At 33.7% G+C, this 26765-nt stretch overlaps 2 protein-coding genes across 5 annotated transcripts in view; both read left to right on the forward strand.

Annotated features, from left to right (window-relative positions):
• Positions 1-26765, forward strand: part of LOC119633012 (calcium/calmodulin-dependent 3',5'-cyclic nucleotide phosphodiesterase 1) — a 170959-nt gene that overhangs the window by 136864 nt on the left and 7330 nt on the right. For 2 of the 4 annotated variants that reach the window (XM_038026200.1, XM_038026198.1), the window contains exons 3-5: positions 60-585; positions 656-769; positions 3889-4350. In XM_038026200.1, coding sequence (XP_037882128.1) covers positions 60-585; positions 656-769; positions 3889-4350 — 1102 coding nt within the window. Of the gene's footprint in view, positions 1-59; positions 586-655; positions 770-1617; positions 1681-3888; positions 4351-26765 lie in introns of all 4 variants that reach the window. The other 2 variants (XM_038026201.1, XM_038026202.1) reach the window with 2 other exon arrangements.
• Positions 6511-8360, forward strand: LOC119633015 (polycomb protein esc). The gene is made up of 4 exons (XM_038026207.1): positions 6511-6813; positions 6881-7002; positions 7084-7255; positions 7325-8360. Exons 1-4 carry the CDS (start codon positions 6736-6738, stop codon positions 8240-8242), a joined length of 1290 nt encoding a protein of 429 aa, XP_037882135.1. The 5' UTR covers positions 6511-6735; the 3' UTR covers positions 8243-8360.

Below are 26765 nucleotides of genomic sequence, written 5' to 3' on the forward strand. Positions count from 1 at the left end.
TTTTTCAAATCACATATATCCTATCATTATTGTTACTTTCTTTCTTAATATTTTGCTAGAGCACGGAGGTCTTACTATTGTTCGGCGTTCTAATAGTCGGAAAAGTTTCGCACACAACGAGACTACTCATCACTTAATTTCGCCGACAACCACAGCCAATGAGCAATTGGTTACAAAATCCGTCTCAGTCACCGCAGACAATCTTAGTGGAACAAATAAGCAAACGGCCGGCGACAGTCGTTTAATAGAATTGTCAGTTGATACGACTGCAGGTGCTGCTGCTGCAATTCCACTTCGTTTACACTCCGCGGATTCAACGGAAAAGTTTAATCGAGAATTTGACGAAATGCATCCCTCATCATCTGCGAGTAGTACTGTGCAATTTAATATACCAAATCCTAGTCCCCCACTAGCTGAACGTTCGAGACATTCAAACATGCCAGGATCGAGTGAGCTAACGAAGCCCAAAATCGATGTAACACCAACGGAGTATGTTCCAGCGACAAAAGTTTCAAGCGTTGACTTAAGTACCGAAAACTTACCAGCTGTCGATACACCAGATGCCTGCGATAAAGCCGCAATAAGGTAAAAAAACATAATTCCAAGGCGACAACGATACTTTATTCATTTATTTTTCTTCTTTTTTTTTTTTTAGGTTACGATGTATGTTACGATTGTTAAATTCTGGCGATATAAGCCCAGATATTTTGCAAAAGAATTTGCATTATGCAGCGCGTGTACTTGAATGCGTCTTCCTCGATGAGTCCAAGTGAGTGTCAAGTTTTAAATATCGTTTCTATTTTACAAGCAAAAAAAAAAAAAAAAAAAAAAAGAGGAAAAAATTAAGAGAATATTTGGCAAAATCTTATTCTCTTTTCGCTTCACATAGTGTTAAGGCGATGAGAGGAGGAAAGGAGCGAAAGCTTTTTTGAAGGCCTCTATTTTGTCTCTTCCTTTTCTTCTCGCTAATGAATAATAAATCTCAGCAATTGCCGAATGTAGTTTTCAAACAAGCTCTTATCGCGCGCTATATTCAAAGCCAAATTGAACATCATGTATATGCTAACATACCTTGTTGTTACTTTTGAATAATTATTTCATTTTCTTAGTTATATATATTTAGCTTTTCAAAAACCAAAAATTATTATTCATAACACAGTGAAAATCTTTCATAAGCTTAGGTAATGCATTCCACTAAATTGGAGTTTAAACGGTGAGATTATATTAAAGAGGCTTTAATCGTACGAAGAATTCAGTGTATTTTTATTGCTTCGATCAAAAACAAATAACTAAAAAAAACGATATCATATGAATTATTTGCTTGCTTTGTGTATGAAAATCTGTTTCGATGTAATTTACCTTACGGTCGTCACGACGCATTTGTGCAAACTCCGCTCATTTATACTTGTCATTGTCGAAATGCTTTATCTCTTATGTTTCCTTTGTTCATCTCCTCTTCAGTTCCTATTATTTTTTTTTTTTTTTTTTTTTAATGAGTTTTCCATCAGCCTTTGGTCGTCGTAGTATTCATCTAAGTTATTTATGTTATCTTTGGTTTCATTTTCTCGTTTTTTTTTTTTTTTTTATTCTCTTTTTCGTATCACATAAATGTTTCAGAAATCCTTCATCGCTTAAAGCAAAGTTGAAGCAAAATTCGTCTTCGTCGATTGAAAGTGAAGAGTAAGTTTACGCGTCCGCCCTCATGCATTATATGTTTAGTTTCTTCAAATGCCTCTATGTATGTGTATGAATGTATGTTTGTTTTAGTGCATAGTTCATATTTATACCTTCATCTAACGTCTTTCATTAATAGCATTTCTTTTTTCTCACGATTTTTTTGTATGAAGTTTTTCACATTTTTTTACTTGCGGAACTCGCACATCAATAAGTTCTTCTAAGCAACTTGCTACCTATCTAAATGCAAGCGAGTTTATTATTACCCCAATCATTATCATGTGAACATTTTCATCGTTTCCATATCACACAATTGCATAACAAATAACCGTAATATGGATTGTCACAAATGCTATGCTTTTAGATATGTCTGTAGTTTGCTGAAAATGAGAAATATTTAAAGATGCTAAAAATACTAAGCTTCCTTCCAATTAGAATAGATAGATAAAAATGGATTCTTCGTCTTTTCCTTAATAAATGTGTTTAACTAGCTCCTCGATTATTTACTCTTCTTGTGTGTTTTATAGTTTCCTCTAAAAAATCTTATTAAGAATGGAATGTAAGTGTTAGAGAGCAAGTCTATATACTAGAGATCTTGTCTCGGCCTTTAATATATTTCCTATTTCTTCTTACCTCTCTCTCTCTCTCGCTCGCTCAGTCTCGCTGAGAATAACTTTCGGTGATTTGCGAATGAATCTAAATAATTTACAAATAATTACAATTAAAGAGTGTGTGTAATAGTATGTACGTACTTTGCATTTCTCTTATTTTGCACTACACTACTACTCTGCAAGTTTTTCCTCTCGAAAACGTATGCAAACATATCTGACCTTTTCTACGCTTCCAAACTTCAACTTGAATTGTTTTCCGTAAATCTCTTAGTTTTCCTTTTCTATCTAATGCGAGTTTCTTGATTTTGGTACACAACCAATTAAAATTTAAGTTTTTCAATTTGGTCAAAAAAAGTATATTTTTTTCATTTTCCCTTAGAGAGAGAAAAAATGGGGATAATTGACGCACACTTACTATAAGGACGTCATTCCCGTCAAGAGGTTAAGGCATATTTTTGGACATATGCTAACCTTCAGATATTTCTTTTCACTTAAACGTAATTATCTACAAAAAACATTTTGGGCAAGCAATAAACATTAGTATCTCTTCCCTGAAGAGAAGATAACTCGAGTGGGCCCACGTATCGTTTACTGCCCAATTCATTATTATTATATGCAATGAGGAAACATATGGTAACTAGCGCTGACTATATTTATCCTCAATGAACGTCAAAGTTTGGTTACATTAACTGTGACTTACTTGTTGAAGTAAACTCTGGCCAAAACATTTTTTGTTATAAAATGAACAGCGGAGGAATACGGAAATCATAAAATAGATTCCAACGTGTTACCGAGACGAAATAATAAAGCGAATTTGTTTATAAAATGAAATGATCTTTATTCGTTCGTTTAAATCACTCTCATCCCTTTCATTGTCTTCACAGAATTCAAATGTTAATAGTCTAGCCCGTCGCAAGAAATTCGTAACGCATAATACCGCTATGATTGTCACCTTGATTTTGAGCAACTTTCTTTCAGCCTAGACTTACCTTTTGCACGATAGTGCTTTCCATGATATATTTGCAGTCTAAAATCGTTGCTTCACAGACCGAAAAAGCACTTTTGGACGCCTGCAAGAAAAGGTGCTACTCTACGGCAACGGAGTATGTTGAAATGGAACTTTACATAGACGTCAAAGGCAATAGTACCAATAAACAAAAAAACAAAAAAAAAAAAAAAATGTTTCACTATTTCATAGTAATCAAGAGATTTAAATGCAAAGTTCATTTCATTTTTTCGTCATGGCATTAAGCCGAGGCTTCAAATGAAATTAAAATAGCTTTATTATTATTAATTCCAAGTTATTTAAATCAGCCGAAATTGAAATTGAAATCCTTTTATTCTGTATTCCTTCCATTGTAAAAAAAAAACTATATATATAACGTATATTATTTTTAAATTCTTTAAAAGTTGCAATAACAAAATTAAAAATATTTATTCATATATTTCTTTTCTTCTTTTGTGTCAAAAAAAAATTGCGTTTTAACAAAAACAAAAAAAACTAAATAAATAAATATGTGTATGGCTGATTTTTACTCTCTGCTTACTGCTGCATACACTGTTTCCTACTTGAATGCCAAATTTTCAACGTAAAACATAAAAGTGAGGGAGGAAATCCATTGAGACTGCAAAAGCATAACGGTAGCGTCAAGGATACCGATATCGGCACGGAAAGAAATGAAACAAAACAACAAACTCCCACTCGAGGAAATGATTCCTTGATAGATAATCAAAGCAATAGTAGCATAATGGGGCGTACTAAAGGTGTTTGTTTAGCGCCACGAACTCATAGTGGCCCAACAGGACCACCGTCCTCATCCAAGGAAACACAAGCACTAGAGGAAGAAAGTGCACAAATTACCACCGCTCAAAACGTGACAGAAAGTACCGCAAATACCTGCTCCTTAACAAAAACAAATACAACAACTACAACGGAAACCGTCATGCATGAGCATAAAGGAAACAGTGCGGCTAGCAGTAGCAGTAGCGGTAATAAACTAACCATACAAAGACAAAAACGCCTGCGCACACCTATTTGGGCTAGATCAACGACGAATGATAAAACGTACTTAAATTAAGCAAAAACCAAACACTTTTTCTTGTTATTAACTTGTTATTAATTTAGAATTCTATTCTGTTTTATTCTTTTTGGAATTTCATTTATTTTTCTCTCTAATATACATAATATCTCAAGCAATTACACACAAAGAACTTTCCTGATAAACACACAAGTATCTATATCTACCTCTATCACTTTCTCGCTCTATGTCTGTTGTGTCTCTCTCTCCTCTCTCTTTCTCTCTCTCTCTCTCTCCAATTTAATATACGTGGTACTATCGCCCCCTCTTTTCACTGTAGAGGACTACATACATACAAACTTTCTTTACCTCTATCCTTTGCTAATTTATTCTTCTATCCTGTTGTAAATAAATTTATAAAATGTTTTCAAACCAAAGCATGTGTTCGTTCGTTAGCTCATGCGTTAACATAATAAAACGAAATAAGTTGTTAATTAAAAGTTTATGAATGCATGGTTTCTATCTCTCTTCATTAAGCAACCCTATACTTAATTGAGTATTCTCCAAATAGAAGATACTATGGTTGCCAATACTTTATTTTTCAAAGCATTTTTAAACTGCTTCGAAACTGCAATTCGTATAAAGAAATAAATAAAGAAATATCTGCTTGAAAGTGAAGTTTAAATAGCTTTAATAAATAAAATTATATATAATTACATATAATACTTGTACTAACATATATATGTAATACTTGTACTAAAACAAATCACGACAGGAAGGGGTTATGGCGTACACGAAATAGCACAAGAGGAATTGCTACCTGTACAATTTAAAATGAAATCGCTCTGGAATTTTCACGATTAGCAATACGCTTTTCTATTTGTAATATATACGACCGCGTGATGATGAGTATCCAATATTCGATCTCGGTGAATGAAACTTTTTGTCTTTTTGTTTTTCGAAATTCTATTAACAATATTTAAATAGGCAGATACACCAATATTATTTGTGCTTGTCCTGCTCTCTCTTCTTTCTGATTGTTTTTTAACCGGTCTATTATAGTAATAATAATGCTTTTGCTTTAATTTAGTGTACAATACAAGCGAAGGAGAATGGTCATTCCATTTCTAACATTCGACCTTGGCTGTTAAAGACATTGTGAATTAAATCACTTATACCCATTTGCACAACGACTTATTTGCGTATTTCTTTAATACGTCATAAAAGACAATAGACAGTTGAAACTTGGCATTTGTAAACTAAGTCGGTTCGAAAAGAAACATATTCTGTCCGCCACTGCATCATCACCAATATCAGAGAAGTAAACTAAGTTTAAGGAAAAGGGATTAAATTAATATTATATATTATAGGGAGATTTTGATATGTATGAATTGACGGACTAAACCTCACCGCGAATGTAGCTATTTTTCCGCTTAGTATTAAAATATATGTGCATATCACACAAGTTTCTTCTTCTTATAAATATATATATATATATATATTTAAGAGCCGCTTTCAACATGTTAGAAATAGAATTTCACTTTACATACAAACAGGACGGCTAGGTTATTTAACGGTCTCTCTCAGCAAGAACATAAATTATTTGCTTTCTAATAAGCTAAAGAATTTTTAGATTCTCGCGATTGATATCTTTTTACGTATGACCGTCGCCTTTTTGACTTGTTGTAAGTAGGTCATGAAATTATTTTGACAGGCACATAAAGAAAAGTACAAAATACCTGACTAAAAAGACAGGTAATAACTTAGAACACTTGTATAATATATCTGCAGATTAAAAACCGGTCTATGTATCTTTTGTTTTGTATATAAATTTTTCGAACAAATAAATTTCCAAGATTTTTCTTGTTTTATTTTGCCAACTCCCGTATGGTTAAGTAACTGAAAGAAACTCTCCAGTTATATATAAGGATCAGTATGATAGTATAGCTGAAAGTCATGAAATGGATTTTATTTCAACTGAAATACAAGTATATCGAAGTTTGAGTTTAATTTACATTGAAAACAGCTTTAAAAATACAACTCAATAGATTTAAGTCGTTTTAATAGAGGAATATATTTTTTATTTTATTTTTATTATATATACAGCCGGTTATTGCTTCCGGTTATTGTGGGAGTATTTATATAATTGAACAGTTGGCAGCTCTGTTTAAATGAAAATATTATTGCCTTGTTTCAGTTTCACAAACGACTCTGTTTCAATATAATCGTTTATGCATAACAGCTGTTATCAATAAGATGCAAAGATACTTAGATATGTGTGCGTACGTTTGTATTCATACATTTCACTGCTTAGCGCCAAAACTGTCATTTAATAGGTTTTTATTTATTTCTTACAATTTTATAAAAATGTAAGAATTGTTTGTTACAAAGTGATAAACTTTAACAAAAATTGGATAAACTGTTAGTAGATTATGTCAAAAGTGAAAATGGATAAAAGTTCACCAAAAGAAAGTGCAAAAGAAGAAAACAGTGAAAATGAATCTGCGGAAGTAAGTTTAAAATTGTTAAAATGTTCACTTAAGGCATTGAAAGTTTAACAAGATAATATATTAAAAGGATGAAACGGCCAGCATAAGTACGACAACAACTTCGCGCAGTAAATCGCCCGGTTCGCGCAGGCAGCGACGCAGTCGCACTCATAGCAAAACAAAAGTTAATCGCCCTTCTTACAAATATGAGTAAGTTTTGATAGGGTCCCAACAACAACTCTTTTTGATATTAAAATATGGTAAGAGTTATTCTTTCTCTCTTGTAAAAAGTTGTCATTTAAAGGAGGATCACGGTCAGGCTATATTTGGGATAGCGTTTAATCACTTATTGGGAAAAGATCAGCCTTTGATATTTGCTACGGCGGGCAGTAATCGTTGCAGTGTTTACGAATGTCCGCAAAATGGCGGTCTGAAGTTGCTAATGGTTTATGCAGATCCCGATGTAAATAATATGAAATTCGACGAAATATTTTATTATTTTGGTGTTTTCCTTTTACTTCCTTTTTATTAGCCTGATGAGGTTTTCTATACATGCTCTTGGTCCTATGAACAAAAGGCTAGCATGCCCTTATTGGCAACGGCTGGTTATCGTGGCGTTATACGAGTCATAGATGTGAATCGCAACGAATCAGTGGGCAATTATATTGGCCATGGTCAAGCCATTAATGAACTTAAATTTCATCCTCGTCAACCTTTTCTACTGCTGTCCGGTAGCAAAGATCATGCTATACGCTTATGGAATATACAAACACATGTCTGTATTGCCATCTTTGGTGGCGTGGAAGGGCATCGAGATGAAGTTCTTTCCATTGATTTTGACTCGCGGGGCGAACGTATTATGTCGAGTGGCATGGATCATTCCCTTAAGCTATGGCTTATTAATACAACTGAGTTCCAGGAGAAAATCGAATTATCGCGAATATTCAATGCGAACAAATCTCAAATGCCTTTCCCAACCATAATGCAACATTTTCCCGACTTTTCTACCCGCGATATACATCGCAACTATGTAGATTGCGTGCAATGGTTCGGAGATTTCATACTCTCAAAATCTTGTGAGAATTCGATTGTCTGCTGGAAGCCAGGTCAATTGCATCAGCATTTATCGCAATTAAAACCGAACGATGCTTCATGCACGATCATTTGCGAGTTTGATTATGACGAATGTGAAATGTGGTTTGTTCGTTTCGGGTTTAATCCATGGCATAAAATCATAGCACTGGGTAATCAATACGGTAAAGTTTACATATGGGAATTGGATCCTACTGACCCTCGCCATACGCATTCCAGCACATTGAATAATATACGCTGTACGTCTATAGTCAGGCAAACGGCGTTTTCACGTGACGGTAGCGTTTTAGTATGGGTATGCGACGACGCGACTGTTTGGCGTTGGAATCGTAGAAATTCTGAAACTCACACTCCTTAGCAATAGTTTAAACGGACTCACTTCAATACAATGTGAACTTAATTCCATATTAACACATACGAGGAGGAAAAACTCCAATTTAAAATTTTTTTTGCGTTACGTAGTTATGTATGAAAATTTGCAAGTTTATTGGAAACTTTACAATTTCGAAAAATAAATTGCGTTTTAAGGCAAATTTTAAAAGACTATGAAATGCTTTTGAAATGCAGCAATGCTTACTGGAATTAGAACTCTTTCTATTCTCTTAGTGCATTCATCAACCAAACGTGAATTTATGCCGGAATAGTTGTAGTAGATATAACAATTATAATAGCCCTTAGGTTACGATATCTTTAAGTCCGTTGTGGCAATTCTTACGGTCTCAAAAACGTAGAAAATTACTTAATACTGGGACGATGAATTTTCAATTTGGTTAGGTTCAAAAAAAGGTCCGACAATCAGAAATGCCTTTATTAACTATGTTCGTCTTTAAAAGGCGTCGATATAAAATCTAGTAGAAAGAATTGAGTGATTGACATGTTCGATATAAAAAGGTCTCGCTCGTCAGATTGACACACCCACAATTAAAAATTTCACGATTATTGCAACGCTAAGTACTCAAGACTCACTCGATCGCTCCTGTAGATAGCCTTCTTCCAAATTCTTTGCTTTTCTTTCTTCTTCTTTACGACAGATGCCGCGGCCACATGTATGCCGTACTGCCAACCGAGAGATGGTCATTCTCTGCTTACCTTGCAGACTGCGAAATGTGCTCTTACTATCATCTTCGATAGGCTTTAACCGATCACAAACAAGCAGTGCATTAGACTGCAGATTACGCAAACCCAATCAACTTATACTCACATTCTGATCACTGCATTGCTTCTATAATTTTCAGATAGGATCATTGAAGCCACAATTCTTTCTGTAGTAGCTTTAGTAACTTTATTTAATAGGTGTTCGAAAATGTGTTGATGATCGCTGTGGAACGTTAATGTGTATTTTTGACGGATATTTAACACTACTTGTCTGTTTTCTAGAGCTGGTAAATTTTAAGCGCTAAACGTTTTCTGTATGGCGCAAGGCGGGTGTAAGGCTTGCAGGGCCAACGACGCAAGTAAAACCGTAGTAATTGTTTTCGCATGAATTAAATTTGCTTACAGTAAAGATCTGGTTGCAATGTGGCCGTATCCTAGAATACGCTTCATTACTGATCACGAACTTCCTTTGCAACGCCCAATGTGCTCTTTGCTTTATTTACGATAATGTTTATGAGTGGTTTGAAGGACAATTTTTAGTAGAACAGGACTTCGAGACCTGTTATGAAAGCAGGGGCCGGTTTATGGTTCTCCTCGATACCCAGTAAACTCGATAAAGTAATCCACCGATCATGGGCGTGCTCTAACGAAAATATATTTTACAGTGGTCGACAAATTTACTCGATACCGAGCACCTCAAACCCACTCTGAAGGAATCAGTTCGTTTTGTCAAAACCTTTGTGACGTCCAGAACCAACTTCAAAAATCACATAAGGTATATAAATTCTTGACCAGTTTCAAATTTGAAGTGTACCTGAGAATGTTCGTCTGTTTGCCCAACTGTTTGAAAATTAAATGATTTCCTCTTCTTTAGTTATCCCTTGCCGCTTATCCTGTCCATCGATGTTGTTAACTCTGTCCGCATTTAGTTCTTTAGCATAACGAACAACGTTAGAGAAAACTTTTTACTTTTTTCTCTCATTTACCATCAAGTGTAAGAATTGACTTTGAACGTAATTTTTCCACATGAAATCTTATAAATGCAAATTGACTATGTAAGCGAGACAAGAGGAATGATTGTACTCCCATTTACGTGCATTCACATGCACACGTGTGCACGTAAATACAAGCATGAATGTGTGCACTGAAATATTGCACATACTTTCAATTACCCAAGTCCAGTGTCATGCGAGAATCATCCTGAAAACAAAACAAAAAAATACAAAAGTGATGAGAAGAGAAGGAAATGTGATTCAAGTGTTTGTACGTTAGTCAATCTATTGAATCGAAAAGATTACCTCTCTTTTCTTTTTTTCTCTTGGAAATACTGATTAAATTGAATGACCTTAGATTTACTTACTTAAGTTTATATTGAATTTGAGTGGAGTCAGGTCAATGCATACATAGTTAGACATTGTTACCATCAGAGAACTGTTGATATCATCATTGAAAATGTGTAAAGATTGAGCAAAAAAAGTTGAAAAGAACTTCCTTTACATTTCAATCCCTCACAAATAAAAGCCTGACGAAACGTGGGGGAACATGGCAATAACTTCTTTTGTATTCGGATTGTTCCCAAATACGGGCTTGACAAGGTTTAGGAGGATAGATAAGATGGTCAGAATTTGTTTAATTTGTTGTGTTCTTCTGAAATTTACGGACCAGAGGATATAGGAGGATTAGCCTAAAGAGGCCACATGCTGAACTCCAGCCAATCCATCCGTAAGGATATCTCTACAATTTAGTTGCCACTAATCGAATTCTTGCGTCCTCACTAGGAGAATCGCATTGCTACTCTCTGTACACGCATAAGCACTTATATATATAGAACCACTTTGTGATTCTCCATATGCATATACGTGTTCAGTATATATTCATAATTATATATATAAAGACACAATAGTGTGTCGTTACAGTTGACCGTTTTTTTTCTTATAAATTAAAATGTTTCCAAACATAGAAGATAGTGGCACTTAAAAGAAAGCTATGATGTTTGGCAAAATGTTACTACTTGGCTTTTTTAAGTTATTTTCTACGTAACCTATGACTATGATTATACATCTATAAGAAAAAATTTTTTAAACTTCAAAACAAAAGTACATGGATATAAGCGTTAATCTCTCTTTAACCAGTTAACTGCATAAGACGGATATATACGTCATTATCCGTCCATCTGTCATTGTCGGATTTAGCCATAAAATTTGACTATTATGAATGTGTGTTTGCTATTATAGTGTGCTTTAGAAAATATTCTTGTCGTGCCTCATTTAAATCTCATTTCATATTACACACACACACACTCCGTGTACTCGTCAGCGCTAAAGAGATCGACATAGTCGATTAGTTACTTTTGTAGGTATTCCAGGATTAACCAGATGCATGGACCACGCCATAATTGAATAGCCTTCACATAATAGGAGAGATTGGTTCTCTCGGTGGCGAAATTATTTTGTCCATTCGATTCAAGGTCATTCAGATCGGCACTGATGGCCACCTAATGCCGTTAAGCTCGCATAACTTTTCTCTTCTCATTACACCGAACCACCGCTTGAAAAACGTATATCATGAAGTTTGCGGTCATGTATACACAACGGAAGAATTCGAGATCGATCCAGATTTTATTATATCAACCGATTTGAAACTATGTTTTAAGTGGATTTAAACCTCTTCTCAACGAAGGCAGGCTCTGAGTGCGGCAAAGAAACGCTTTCGTCTTTAGTTGTAGTCGTCGTCTTTTTTTTTTTTTTTTTCTATAATATTTAATGCCTGACTACGTAATGAAATCCTAACTCGTTGGTTAATTTTTCCAAGATACCCAATTTCAATTTGCCAGTATGTCCTTTACTTCTTCAACCTTGAGAGATAACTGGCGGGAAAAGTCGCCGCTTTCCGTCTGTGTAATTTAAGGAATATATTGGTATTATGAACCTGATCACATTTTATGAATCGTTGGCTATGTCCTTCTGCTTTCTATTTAGCAATCATGTCTTTAAGGCAGAAATTGACTTTACGATCCTAGTGCTCAGTGCGAGTAACTCTAGCTAAGGTGTTAAAATCTACAATTTCTTGTAGCTTCTCTCCTGCCTTCAAAGGGACGTTCATTTGTTTTTAATTTCCCTGAATTAAGCTGTCATTGTGTCAACTTACGCTTAAGTGAAGCGGAACCTTATACATATGCAATGCACGCATTGTCATGATGATAGACAGAAAGAAAAAAAAAGAAGAAAACAATTATCCCTCTTGCTCTGATGTATCTTTTCATGAAAGCCTTAATACTCCGCAACAATGTATAGCTAAGTAAACCAAGAGTAAGAGCACCCAAGGGCAACTGACCTTGCTAGTTGTTATCGTGTTACATGAGAGGTACAAACTCTCTTCTTTGTCATATAATTTTAAGGTTTTTTCTTTTTGTTGCTTTCTACAGTAATAACACAAACAATAAACCAACCCGACAAAGCTATTGAATTGAATGTGAAAACTAAATTGCAAGCAACAACCGGGGCAATCACGCTGATGTTGTCCTTAGGGTTATTTTGAAGGCAATACAATAAAGTTCTGTTCACTTCAATTATTGTTGTTAACGAAAGCGTTGAGGGAAAAGCAAAAGGAACAAAAAATGATGCGAAACGCGTTTTAAGTCGAATTGGGAATACTTGCTCTCAAGCGTTAGTGCGTGTGCATCTGGGAGCAGAAAGCAATCGAAAATAATTTACATGCTATTAAGATACGAATTTAGCAAAGTTTCTTTGCATTGCCCACCGGAAAGTGGGTTGGATAGATATAAGGAAAAGAATTCTATGCGAACTTTGTATACATTCTTGACCAGATCGAATTGACACAGATCGAATGGGACAAGTGCATGAGCCAGAATTAAACGGTTTTGTGTTCTCGAAATCTTATGTCTAACGTGACGTTAGTCAATTGCATCTTCAAGATGTGAGCATGCATTTTATTCTAGAGTAATGTTTCTAACCCTTTACCTAGAAATTTCTTTTTCATTCATGTTACTTGCAGCTTCACAATTGAGCAACTGAATATGCCCATTAAAATAAAAATCATAACTGTATGCTAATTTTTTTTTAAATGCGTAGCATTTGAATCATCCCCATAGCCGAACACTCGGATAAGAAGACAAATTTTAAATGGTTCCGCTCGACAACCATCGATGTCTGACAATTGAATGTTATTTTTATTATGAAGCAGCTCCCGCAGTTGTTGCGCAAGAGTACGCTATCCGGAAGTTGAATTTCGTATCTCATCGATAGTTAGCGAAGTATTCAATAAAGCATTCCATTCGGCAGCGTGCTGATCCATTGCTTTCGTAAAATCGAATACTATAATACGACTTTTCCGGACGTTCAATCTTTCGATTTGAGGCACATGTTTACTAGCAAGCTGCACAAACAGAATAGGCAGACAGGATAGGGCCCTATTTAATTCAAATCTCTTCCGCTAAAATCGCTGCACTAGACCTTGCCACTCAAACTGTCGACTTGTTTCACTTTACATCTTACCTGCAATATTACATATAGTGTTTTAATTCTCTGCCTTAAGTTAGAAACTGTGATACATTGTTAAAAATTTTCAAGCATGCGATTACTAGGTATCGCCTACACCTCTTAGTTATGTCTTCTATTATGTCATAGCGTAGTAAGGCAAAGATCCTCGATGCCGTGAAGCATTGTAGAGAGAGATGTCGTTGTTAGCGCTGAATAGAAGTCCAGCAAATGGCAGAATGTCTCAACTATATCTTGTCCGCTAAGCGCTTTCCATAGAAATCACGAAAAGGGATATATCTGCCTAAAGAGCCAGCGTATTACGTTTGCAGCATAGGTCGGTTACCAATGTGCAGATCTTTCCCACATCCGTAACGAAGTAGTTTTGCGTATATAACAGCGCTAACTAAGTCGGGCTTCCCACGATAGTGGATGCTTTACACGATCTGGACCAATTACTTCCGATTAGGCAGTAAAATTAATATATCTTCAATTGGAGAATTTACAGAACATTAGAAGGCGTATTGAACTTAAGCACAATACTGGACACAATCACTGGGCGAGTAATCAGCTTGAAAAGAAAAGTATTACAAACAAGTTTACTGAACTTTAATAGCATGAATAATTCAAAAGTTTTCATTAAAGTTTACCTTTATATTATCTTATCCTAAATTTGTAGTCATAACTAAAAAACGCAGATATATTAATATTGTCAATACGTTTGCTACCCACAGAAATATTAATTAGAATTTATTGAAAAAACAAGAGGATAATTTTTTTTGGGGCAGCATCAACTCGAAAATGGTTTAGTTATATCCGCTTGTCCGTCCGTCGTTTATTAGGATTCATAGGACTGTCAAAAGTCTACCCATGGACCAGGCTAATCCGTAGCATACATACGATACGATGGACGATGAATACTATTTAAAATACATACGATATAATATATAATGATTTCGCTATCAATGAAATCAATGTTCGCTTTACACCCAAATTAGTTCAATGGCATTAATAGATTCAAATGGCCTGTTATTTGCCCGCAAGTCATTTCTAGATAATAAATATTTTACATTTATCTTTGTTGTGAAAGGAATGATCGTTACGTTGATTAGTATATAAAAATGTCCTTGAAGATATGTAAAAGATTCGGTTCAAGCGGAATTCATGTTTTTAGCGATTTTATTTAAAAGGTTGGCAAGAAAAAAGTCGTGAATTTCCAATGAGATTTCTCTTTAAAGCATTTAATTGATATGGTGGCAAAATGATAGAAATAAAGCCGGAATTACTCTCCTGCCGTAACAATAAATATTGCATATATGTATGTAAATAAAAAAATGTATATTTTAATGTTTTCTTTAGTAAATGTACGAAGGACGCTTCTTCAACTGCCTCAGATATAATTGACTCAGTTAATTTCCCTCGTATGTCTAATGATCATTGCAAGTATCGGCACAATCATCATCATCATCGTAATTACCGTCGCCAGAAGAGCGAAGAACAATTTAAAACAAAGAAGAATTGTAACAACAATTGTAGCCGAGCATCGTTACCAGGGTGCGTAGGTGTTTCACGGAAAAGATTGTACAAAATTTTTATATATAATAACATATATAAGATAGCATATATACGAGCACTTAATTCGATTTTCCGCTGCACTCCCTAGTGGAAAAAATGAAAAGCGAATTACCTTTCGAGTGATTTTTGTAGAATTCTGTGTACGTTCTTAGTAAACACATCGCATAAATGTAAAAATTAAAAAAGCCATAAAAAGCCATAAGAACGCCTTATAAACAGGATTGATTCACTTTGTGATTTTTTCAATGGCACGCCTTTCCCATTGTCACAGAACCTTCATTTAGTAGCAATTGTAAAAATTATTTGCCGATGATTTTTGTAAAATATAATCTTAGAAATCTTTCTTAACAATACCTCCTGCGGCATAATAGTCTTTATGATGCTGATACGAACAAATAAATCAAGTAAGACATTAATAACATCGTCACAGCTGGTTTATGGTGGCTTATCATTGTGTTATAGCCCTGCAGCACAGTTTTCGAAAGATAAAACTCAATATCTTTGCCTACAATAACAACACATGTATACATTTGTCCCATCCATAGATATATAAATGCATATATATGTACATATATACTATAGAGTCAAGTAAATGTTGCTTTATTTAAACGCAATTATGTTTAAATTTGACCCATTTAGAAAACGAGCGGGTGAATGTGAGTATTTACGTGAACTTTCTCTCTCTCTCTCTTTCTCTCTATGCTCTCGTAACGGTGTTTGGTTATTTTATGTATTTATTTTGCGAAACGTTGAATACCGTAGAGTAAATTTCTTCCTTTAAAAAGCAATTTAAAATAAATTTAATTTCTAAAGTGGTTTCTTGAGCACTATAAACCAAAAATGACACACACTCCTTCACATACACGCACACACACATATATGGCGTCCTTATGCATTGTCTACTGCGTATTATCGACGCATCGCATATATGTGAACATGTTTTCGTTTGGTTATCTGTCTGTTCATATTTTTGTCTTCTTATACGTATACGCATATATATTTTAATGGCTTTTTAGTTGTTTGGTCCGTCATTGGGTGGTTAGTAGTTAAGGTTCTTCGGTGTATTTAAAACACAATATCATCACACCGCTCGCTCAGTTGTATGTGTCACACTATACATGTGTGTACGTATTTTTTTTTCTTTTCTTTATGCACTACACCATTTGTGGTAAGAGTGTATTAAGTTGGTGCGGTCGTGTGCAACAACCAGAAAATTCACCTTTTTGTATACCAATTAGCTCGGGCAAATTTTTCGCAAATTTTATGTATGTCTGTCCGTCCGATATCTGTTCATGAATTTTTGTGCTCAATCTACAGCTCACAATTATCGAGATACATTAACTATATTCTAGGCTAGATTATCTAGACTATCAATTCAAAATGGATTGGATTGGACCATTTTTACGACCAATCTTCGTATAATGTTTTATGGTGAAAAAGTTGGTTATATGAAAAAAATTTGAGATTTTTAATATTTCTCAATGGAACTTTTCTCACCTAAGTGTCCTTAATTTACAGCAAAGTCTTCTTATTCTCTTATTTTTAATATTTTATAATGAAGAGCGGCCCAAGGTAGTGGTTTGACATATAAATTTATTTCTTGGATCATATGAATCTATTCCATAGACCTCTTCTCTTCAAAGGCTTATCATGCAAAGTTAATCATTGTGTAGCAACCAAATCTATCTTTTAGTATTTTATGATGAAAATAAAATAATAAAAATTTTTTTTCCTTTGGTTGGTTTTTATTGTATTTATTTTATTTATTTGATTTTTTCAGTTTTTTTCTTACTTTTTCATTTAATTTACTTATTTTTTTTTAATCTTGTTTTGTTTACCCTTTTTATTTTTTTTAATTTATGTGATCTTATTTTAGTTTTGTTTAATTTTATAAATTTTTTTTTTTTAATTTTATTAATTTTTATTTTTTAAAATTTTTAAAATTCTAATCAAAATCACATTTTGGTTTGTTTTTTAATATTTGCTTTTATATAATATTTTTGTATTTAATTTGTTTTTTTTTAATTTTATTATTTGTTATACTTATTAGTTATTTGGACTAGTTCGGTTCAAAATTTGTGCTGTCTCCCATAAATTTACAAATGTTGTGTCAAATATAAGCGACAAATTAGGCGAATCGATGTAGAGTGCTTACTGGTCGCCCTTATTCAACTATAACATTTTTACTTGTTCTGTTTTTACTTCATTTTGGGAAAATATAAATTGAGAGCATTTATCTTAAATAACACAGAGAAATATTCATTTCGCAAAATGGCTTAAAAACATTTTTATATGCGAATCACACACAGACTGTACGAACGACAAATACATCGCCCGAACACAATGACTTTTAATTCCATAAATGCATTAAACGTTTCACGTCATTATAAGCGAGGAATTAAAGTTCAAAGGCACTTTTTTTAATTTGATTCCTTGTGTATATATGTATTTATAAAATTGTTCATAACGGAGCCGTATTTAAAGTATCGCTATATACGTCATCGAAAAAATATTAAGCATTTGTTGTGTATTTCTCTCTATTTATCGTTAAAGTGAACAAAAAACTTTCTATTTAAGAACCAGCAGATGTTTAGTTAATTTCTTCAACAAACAGGTTGTATTTTCTGCTAGGATGACGTCGAATATTTAATGTCAGTAGTTTAAAAAAGAATTTAATATATTGTAACACGAAGAAAGTCTACAGAGGCACAGGGTTGATAACTGTTAAGCTACGTTACCTTACTTTCTTTAAAGTACTCACGTGGCGATATGACTTGTCACACTAAACTGTGCAGGACGTTGTTAATGGGAATTCTGAGTAAACCGGGTTTGTTGGCTAAGAGAAACCATCAACCGCAAGAAGTGTCCCTTTTCCCGCTGTACTCAATAAGTGACGTTGTCGAATTGGGTCCGATGGTATGAAATAGACCCGAAAGAAGAAGAACCTACATCATTAATTCAGACTGCAAAGCCGTCCACATGTTCTTGGCACTAGGATAACGACTATGAGTAGTTTTTCAGAAAGTCAGCGGGTACGACGGTATAAACTTTGCTTTATTTAACGCTACCACGATCTAAGACTTAAAGCGTGAAACTAATACATCGAAACTTTTCATCACAGCATCCCAACACGAATGTATGCAAACTTCATCATGGCGCCAGCTTGCTCAAGGGTGAATGACACGGGAAAAAGCATTCTTTTCAGTTATAATCGAAAGGATTGCCGGAGCAGCTTCTAAAGGATGGAAATCGGAATCAAAAGTCACATTTTTATTATTGAAAACGTTTTTAAATTGTCTCAAATGGGTTCCGCAACACAAAGACAATAGTGCAATAGTGTGCACGATTTGACAGCATTTCTTAATAAGCATCTCGGCGATGAAGAAGTACGTATTAATTGAATAAGAGGACAGGAGTACTACAGAAAACGTTTGAGAAATCATAAAAAAATGTAAGAAGTTGCCGAGCTGTTGTGCATGATGAACATATTGGAAAATTTAGAATCTAAGCTAGCCTTTGGCACCTGAAATAAACGATCAATCAATCAAATTCGGGTTAAGATCATGAATTTTGGGCTTTATAGCAACATTCATTCATAAATTACCCCTGGTGCTAATATTAAAAGACCCAATAGTACGCATTGAATGAACAAAAAAAACATGGTTTTTGTCCTGTTTTACTGAGCACATGTAACAGGCGTGCCCATAAGACGGATTCGCGTCACGCGGCCAAAAAAAAGCGATCATTCATAGAACACGGCACAAGACCCTTTTATAATGCGGTAGAAGTATGGGGCAGAAAACATGTCTTGACAAATTTTTGTACATTTGCTTATCCCTCTCCGTCTCGAGAAAAAAATTGCTGTCATAGTGTGTCTTAACCCTGATTATTGAAGAAAGTTATTTTACAAATAGTAGAGTCAATCGTTTTGGGCTATGAACGTCTTATGTACTTGTATAAGATAACTGATTCTTGCAACACGGATTCATGTAAGACAGAACGAGTCGCCGTATATTTAATGCCTTTACCATTCGTAGGGGTTTTACTGACATAGGCAGAGTTGAAGATGGGAGAGTGTATTATATGTATAGTGGGCGAATGGGCGCAACAACAAGCGAGCATACATTTTTCAATTTTCGTTTCTTTGTTATCCTTTCTTTGTTTTCTAATGTCAGCTGAGCTATGTTGGCGTAAATACTGGTCATCCCATTGCTCTGCAAGGGGAAAATATATATTTATCCAGATAGCTTAATAATAAAAGACTAATAGTCTAAACTATAAATTTTCATCGATATCCTATGGCTTGTAATCGTACATCTTAGGGCGCATTAGCAAGCCAGAATTAAAATGATTTCAGCGGGGCAACAAACACACTTGTGTTTAAAAAGAAATATTTTACAATTCTAATGTATTAAAGTGCGAGATAGCAACAATTCATTCTCAGAAGGAATTATATGAACAAAGGAAATTCATATTGTTCTTTGAAATTCATAATCGACCGCCTCTGGGTGTTATAAATGTAAAAATAGATTTTATCAGCAAATTGAAATAGAAAATGTGATAAAATTATTGCTGACTTTTAGGAGCAAAATGGAGATAACGTGTTTTAATGCATATGCCTTTAGTTCATAATGGAAAATGTTTGTTTGACTTGGGAAAAAAAAAACATTTATTATGAAAAATTTCATGTTTGCCATGCAGAAAAAAGTAATTTCAAACAATAGCTCTTTCAATCTTAATTAATAAAAATTCATTAAAATACCAAAATCAAATAATAAAATTTCAATTCAAAAGATTGGAGTTTTTATTCAATTTAATTGCACTCATTATAGTAAGCATTATTCACTTGAAAAATTACGCGTAGTTTCAATTAACTCTCATAATGTTTTGTATCCAACTTCAGGTAGCCCATTAACAGTGGTACTTACATAATACTTATGTTTGCAATTTTTGTAATCAATAAGCATATTAAGCATATTTATTAATAAATATAATGTTTTTATTATAATATAAATGAGGAAGAAGTGAAAACACTTATGGGGCACGACCCACCACTAAATACCCCACACTACTCCGTGGTGAGTCTGTGCATATAGATATGTGCAAATGTATAACTTTTTAAAATAAGATGTTGTATGGGAAGTTTGTTGAAAAAATGGTCCGATCTAAACCGCACATTTCCATAGTGTGCCAAATTTCGTCAAAATGTTTCAAAAATTGCAGCTTGAAGGTTGACGGCAAGAAAACAAGACAGGCAGATGCACAAACAAGCTTAGACCGAATTATCTATTGAATCTACCGGTGTTACGTGCATGTGCACGAACACGCTATACCTTTGTACCTCAAATAATATAGGGTGTAATGATAACATCTACTTATATTATATATAAAAAAAGTTTTGTTTCTACTAACGCTCGTATCTCATATAATGTTAATTAATATTAATAATCTTATTAAATATTATATGTACATTGCTAATTACTTTCACCAATTATTTTATTTTTAATATTAATACTAATTAATAATATTAAATTGTATAAATTAAATAATAAGATTAATGTAAATTAATATATTTTATTTTTAATAGTAATACTAAGTGATAATATTAATGTCAAATTAAGTAAGAACATTAGTGGAGGTAAAAATTAATACATATTGTTTTAATATTAATAAATTTAATTACAAAAATATTCACTTAAAAAAAACATCCCATTTTTATTTCTAATAATAAAATAAACTTACTTTTAATTTTAATATATACAATTAATTACGAATTAATTAATTTTCTTTTTAATATTAAAATTACTTTATTATTCGAGATAAAAATAAGATTTTTATTTATTCATTTATTTTTTTTATTAAAAATAAAATTTTTTTATTATCATAAATTTGATGAAAAAAATTTTATTTTTATTATCATAAATTTGATGAAAAAAATTTTATTTTTACATTTAATAATAGAAAGAGAGAGAAAATAAAAATAAGTAATTAAATAATAATTCATGTGTAAAAAATTAACAAAGAAAAAAGAATACGTACACAGCTAGCAAAGAGGCACACTCACAACCAGTACAGATGCAAGTTGCAAATGAGCTCCTAAAGCATTGCAAACATGCAAGAGCTTGCCAACCGATACAGTAAACAACGCCAGTTAATTTTCGAATCATAACGGGATGCTAAGCTTGCAAATTAATTTAAATACGACAAAGGCAAGTCTCACCTCTTAAGCATAGTTGTTTTGGTAGACTTCAAGGAGTCCGATATTGTGATTAAACAGTCGGCATCTCTATAGATTTCTACGAACAACTTTAAATGGATTAAACAGCTGATAACTATACTTACATTGACGCAGCTTGATGAAAATGGAGTGCATAGAGAAGCGATTAGGGACATTAAAGCTTATCGAACCAAGTGATATGAGAGAATCGATAGTGTCGTTACTTCAGTTAATTAAGAAGGTCAAGGTCAAGAAAAAGGAAAGGTCGAGAATAAGTCTACGTTTCTTAAGTGACGAGGAGAATAAGAAAAGCAACCAGTTGTCATAAGGAGACAGAGGCGCACGCCAAATCTCTAAGGGCAAACAGCAAGAATTGCTTTTGAACGGAAGCAATTGAATCTACCGAACATCTATAGCAAGGAGACAGCGCAACAGAGGCGTACTCAAGCATGGATCTAACTAAGCACATGTATAGCCTTTTTGTAATGTAAGGGTCCATTAGGTCTTTGAACTATTGCGATTCCAAGGAGAAGGAAGAAGAAGTTTCCAAGGAAAGGAACATCGTCGGCGTACATTAAGATCTGGCAGAATTTAATCGCCGAGGGTAGATCATTAATGTACAAATTAAATAAGTGGCCGCCTTGAGAGACGCCAGACGTCATGGGAAATTCGTCCGAGGTGATGGAGTTCAACAGAACCTTGAATGATCGCTTCTACCGATATGATTAAAATTATTTTTTTATAACTTTTGATCAAAATTAATATAAAATAAAATTTTTATTATCTTATCATTATTATTATATATATTATATATTATATAGATGATTGTTATCACTATTATTATTAGTTTTATTAATACTAATAGCTCGATCATTATAAAATCTTATTCTAATTAATATCAGCAATTGAGAAACTTTTGTTAATAAGGCTAAGTCCATGACGATATTCACTAAGAGATGGTCTGAAAAGTGTGACTATCCTTGTATTGTAAGAGGATTCGCTTGGAGTCAGTTAACGCCGTCACCGCCATAGGAGAATACGTCGATGCTTATTGATTCACTCCGCTTCATTCCGCTTCCGAGAAAACTGGAAATGTTGAGCGTGTTGTATATAGCTAAACTAATGAAGGGTGATATTCTGTTGGGCTGTTAAAATTGTTGGCTCGCGTTTGGTTCCATTTAGAGTTCTTAGGTAATATATTTCCTTGGCACTCGTACTAATTACCGTCTGTATAACCTGTTCACATCTTACGTGTAACGGTAAATGAGAATTTCAGTTCCGTAAATATAACAACTTTGTCATTCCTTTCATAAAAATCGCAAATGACTATCAGAAACATATATTCTTTGCAATGTTTGCGGTTCTAATCTTTATCCAAGGAGAGACGAGATTCGATTGGTTACAAACACTGTGATACCTACTCCTAGTAGGCTCTGATAGATTTTTAATCGACAGCGATTCCGAGCCCGCATCTGTTATCGTACGTAAATGGGAACTGACTCTTGGGCTCTAAAGTCAATTTATAAAAGAGATTTAGTTTATGTTGTCAACCGCTCTCCGAAATTTTGTTACAGACATCTCCTGCTACTTATATTGAACTTTTAATTGATATCGTTTTTCGATATGATATATGATTTATAAAATTTGAAAAATATTCTTCTATATTGAGGTTGTATATACACATATGCATCCTATAAACAAAAAGGATTAAATTCTTTGTTTAATTTCACCTTTTTAGCGTACATTTTAATCTGCTGACATATTTAAATTTTTAATGAAAGTCAAGGCGAAAACAATAGCATGTTTACAACGACGATGACTTTATGAAAATGCGGAAAATATATATTTTAATAAAAAGTATAAACAAACGTAGATAATAATGTTTATATTTCACATATATATGTGTGTGCGTGTGAATAGAGACCAATGTGGCAACCAAAGCGTGATTTGTTATATAAACAAAACTGATTTTCATAATCCATTAAGTTACAATAAGCTAACTTTATTACATATATATATATATATATATAATCGTAGAGAATATTTTATAATAGGAATTATTATCAAATAAATAAAAAAACAAATTTTGTTTTTTTTTTTTTTTAATTCTTATATGACGTAACCCACGGAAACGTGTTTAAAGTTCAAATTAAAATTCATTCATATCATGCAAGCAAAAATTCATTTATCATCATTTTTCCGGTTTAACACAAACAACAACAAAAACGCAAACACTAGCCAACCGTAATAGCGACTGTGCCGATAATAGGTGGGAGAAGATAAATGGCGAAAAAACTAATCTATTGCGGTCACCGCTCCTCAAATGTTTTCATATTTTCATATCTCATCGAATGACGGAAATACACTTAGTTTCCTCATTACGTTGGCAACGCGTAGAATTACGCATATGAAAGCCCCACAAACTTCACAAAATGTTGATTAACGCTTCAGTCACAGACGATTTAACTGCCTCTTGCTCGTTTATGTTCTTGACTAAAGTAGTGTCAGTGAGACAAGATTTAAAAATACTGCTCACTGCCTTGATAGATTTAGTTTCATCTAATTTTAAAGCAAACACGCCCACAATAGTCCTTCCAAAAGCTAGGTATCCTCAGCAAGCCAAACAATGTTTTATGGGGTTCTCAGCACTATTACGAAACCTTTGTTTAAAACAAATTCAGTTAAACATCTGGAGCGACAAATTTTTCTCTGCATCGCTATAGCGAGGCTTTTTTTTTTCAAAAATGTACGACTTATCCGCAGGAAATCATTCTTATATGTTGGCATTTAAAGGCCGGAAATATGCATCAATGACCACATGGTGTACAATTCTGAATTCTTTTTGCTTTTTTCATCCGCCCGGTCAACTTTGTACGTGTAGAGCTAAAGCGATAAGTTTGCGCTGGCCAGCAAATAAGCAAATCAGGCGATGCCTAAAACTAGATAAAAAACCATTTGCATGAAAGATTTGTCCTTTGGTATTTAATGCCTAGAAATATTCATTAGCTGCCCTATGAAGGGGTCGATTGTGATTCTAACTCAATGGCACAGGTATTTAAGTATGAAAGCAGAGTGTTTGTATAGAAAATGATAAAAAATATATTATGTCCACACTGAGCGCTGTGGCCAGATGGCGTTGAGATTTGAATCGTGAACACTGACTCTAGTCGCGGCTCCTATTCAGTCGGCTACTCTGTAACCATACATGCTGCAGCTCCAATTAAAATATACCGTACGTTCATATCCTAAGTCATCCTTATAAAATTCATGGCTATTGTTACTTATTTTCAATGGACTTTTTGCGGTTTATACCTCTTGAAGTTCGACCGAAGCGACACAAATCAGTTATTATTTCTCCCTACGCCATTCGATGCACGCTGTTCGCCGCGACGGCTCTGAAACACGTTCAATAGTTTTTTTTTCCGAATTGATATTCGCGACGGGTAACTTCAAACTATATTTCTCATTGCAATTGTCAGAGTCAGATGATTAAATGAATCCTTGAGATATTTATTACCTTCAAATACAATTTGAGCTTAATATATTGCTATGAATAGTAAATAGTGATAATGTCTTTTAAATGCGTCTTTGAAGTAATAATTTTCGAATTTTTAAAGAGAAAATCAAGAAAAAAGCTTTTCTGGAAAATTCGGAATCGATTAACTGAAGCCCAAGGTTAAAAATTACCGTGAATGCTTGTGGCCAACTCACCATCTCTTTCTCTCCTCTCGCATTTCTTTCTGACCATCAACGTGTAACGCCTATAGATGACACCAATCACTCAGTCACATTAAAAAATGAAATTTCCGACTAATATTTAAAGCAGTAGAATAATACAGCATCGGCTATTTGTTAAGAAATGCGGTCAACGCGGTTAAACAAAAATCGGACCTCAACTGTTTGAACATTTCTCTCTTTGAAATTTTGACGAAAAAGTACTGATGGCTTAAAATCTCTTGAAGTAACTTTGAAGCCATCTGTACGTATGACTGCGCAATTGAATTTTTAACTGAAAATCTGATCGTTACTTTTTTATATAATAATTCCGGATGCTTTGTACTCAAATCGATGGAATAATGAGAAGCCTTGTAATGTTAACCTTTGCTATATAAATATAAAATAAAAGCAGTGCTCAAAATCTTAGGATAAACGTTGCGGAGCATCTTGTCTTTAGTCTTTTAGTTCTTTTCTTTCCTCTTCTTTGCGCTAACATTTATTCAGGAGATACAATATGGTCTTCCTTCCTATAAGTCTTTCACAAATTTTTCCTACGAAGATTGATGCAATTTCGAGAATTTTCTTCCTTCCATTACCTTCGCTTGAAGCTTTTGCTTAGTCAGTGAGGCAAACAATCTTATCAGCTATCGATTGTTATACATATTCTCATACTTGAGTTAAATTTCTTCTTTTTTCTTATATAGTTTTGAAATAACAGGAAATTCGCTCTACTGTTGTTTACCTTTCCTTAACTGACTATATTCCGAAGGACGTCGTTAAAAGCTTTTTGATTATGTGCGAAATTCTCATTAAAACATGTTTTTAATGATGAATCGTTCGCGTTTAACTGCTTTACGAAAAATTTTGTTTGAATATAGTCTTTTAAAAAAGACTATGAAATGATTTTCAAAAAAAAAAAAAAAAAAAATTGGAAAAAATTCGTAATCGCTTAAAATTCAGTTGAACGGTTACCTAAGTTGTCAGCCATTAATTGCAAATTCAAGCGGTTCACTCCTGACTTAACATACACACAAGCAAAATTGTTCGCATATCAAATCGTGAACAATCTAATAGGTTAACAGATGGTGTGCCGGTGGTTTCCATGTTATATGTTGTGCTGTGTGTTATATGCTTTTTGGTTATTTCCTTTCTCTGTCAATTTATTTTTCGGAAGGAAACGAAACGTCAACACAAAAAATTAAAATGTTCCATAGGAATCTGTTTCCGTACAAATAAAAACCTAACACGACATATGCTTGCTTCGGCATTAGTTGGTTTCATATTTTTCTGCGAAAACAACTAAATGAATTGTGTTGCTTGTGTAAATTGTTAAAGAAAATTTTGTGTGAAAACGTGTTTGCAATGTTTATAAAGCGGAGATTTACACAAAAAAGTGAATGAATGTTAATGATAGTCGATATAATGGTATTTCTATGGCATTTTCTTCGTTTTTTCTTTACTTGTCAAAGACAAATTGGTACTTGCGCTTCTTACACTGTGTCTGCAAATTACTCAGACATCAGCTAAGACAACTGTGTCCATTTGTGAAAGAAATTTAGGCATTAAGCAAATGGTGACTAGAGGGGCGATTAAGGAACGAATCAATGTTCACTCTCTTTACATATGGAATGATTAAAGAAAAAGAGTCCCCCCCCCCCCATCAATTACATCACTCTTGAATTGATCGGGCGGCTTCGCTATAATGTATGAAATCGGAATGCACGAAATGTCTCTTTATAAAGATATCCACTAGCGAAGGATTAAGGAAAATTAAAGTTTCT

The sequence above is a fragment of the Glossina fuscipes genome, unplaced genomic scaffold (assembly GCF_014805625.2).
Source record: "Glossina fuscipes isolate IAEA_lab_2018 unplaced genomic scaffold, Yale_Gfus_2 2, whole genome shotgun sequence".
Taxonomy (NCBI): Eukaryota; Metazoa; Arthropoda; class Insecta; order Diptera; family Glossinidae; genus Glossina; species Glossina fuscipes.

What these genes read in the sequence shown, in the direction of transcription:
- LOC119633015 (XM_038026207.1), top strand. Translation starts at nt 6,736, where the DNA reads ATGTCAAAAGTGAAAATGGATAAAAGTTCACCAAAAGAAAGTGCAAAA. An exon ending in CGCCCTTCTTACAAATATGA is followed by an intron (nt 7,003 to 7,083) that starts GTAAGTTTTGAT and finishes TCTTGTAAAAAG; the next exon opens with TTGTCATTTAAAGGAGGATC. An exon ending in TGGTTTATGCAGATCCCGAT is followed by an intron (nt 7,256 to 7,324) that starts GTAAATAATATG and finishes CCTTTTTATTAG; the next exon opens with CCTGATGAGGTTTTCTATAC.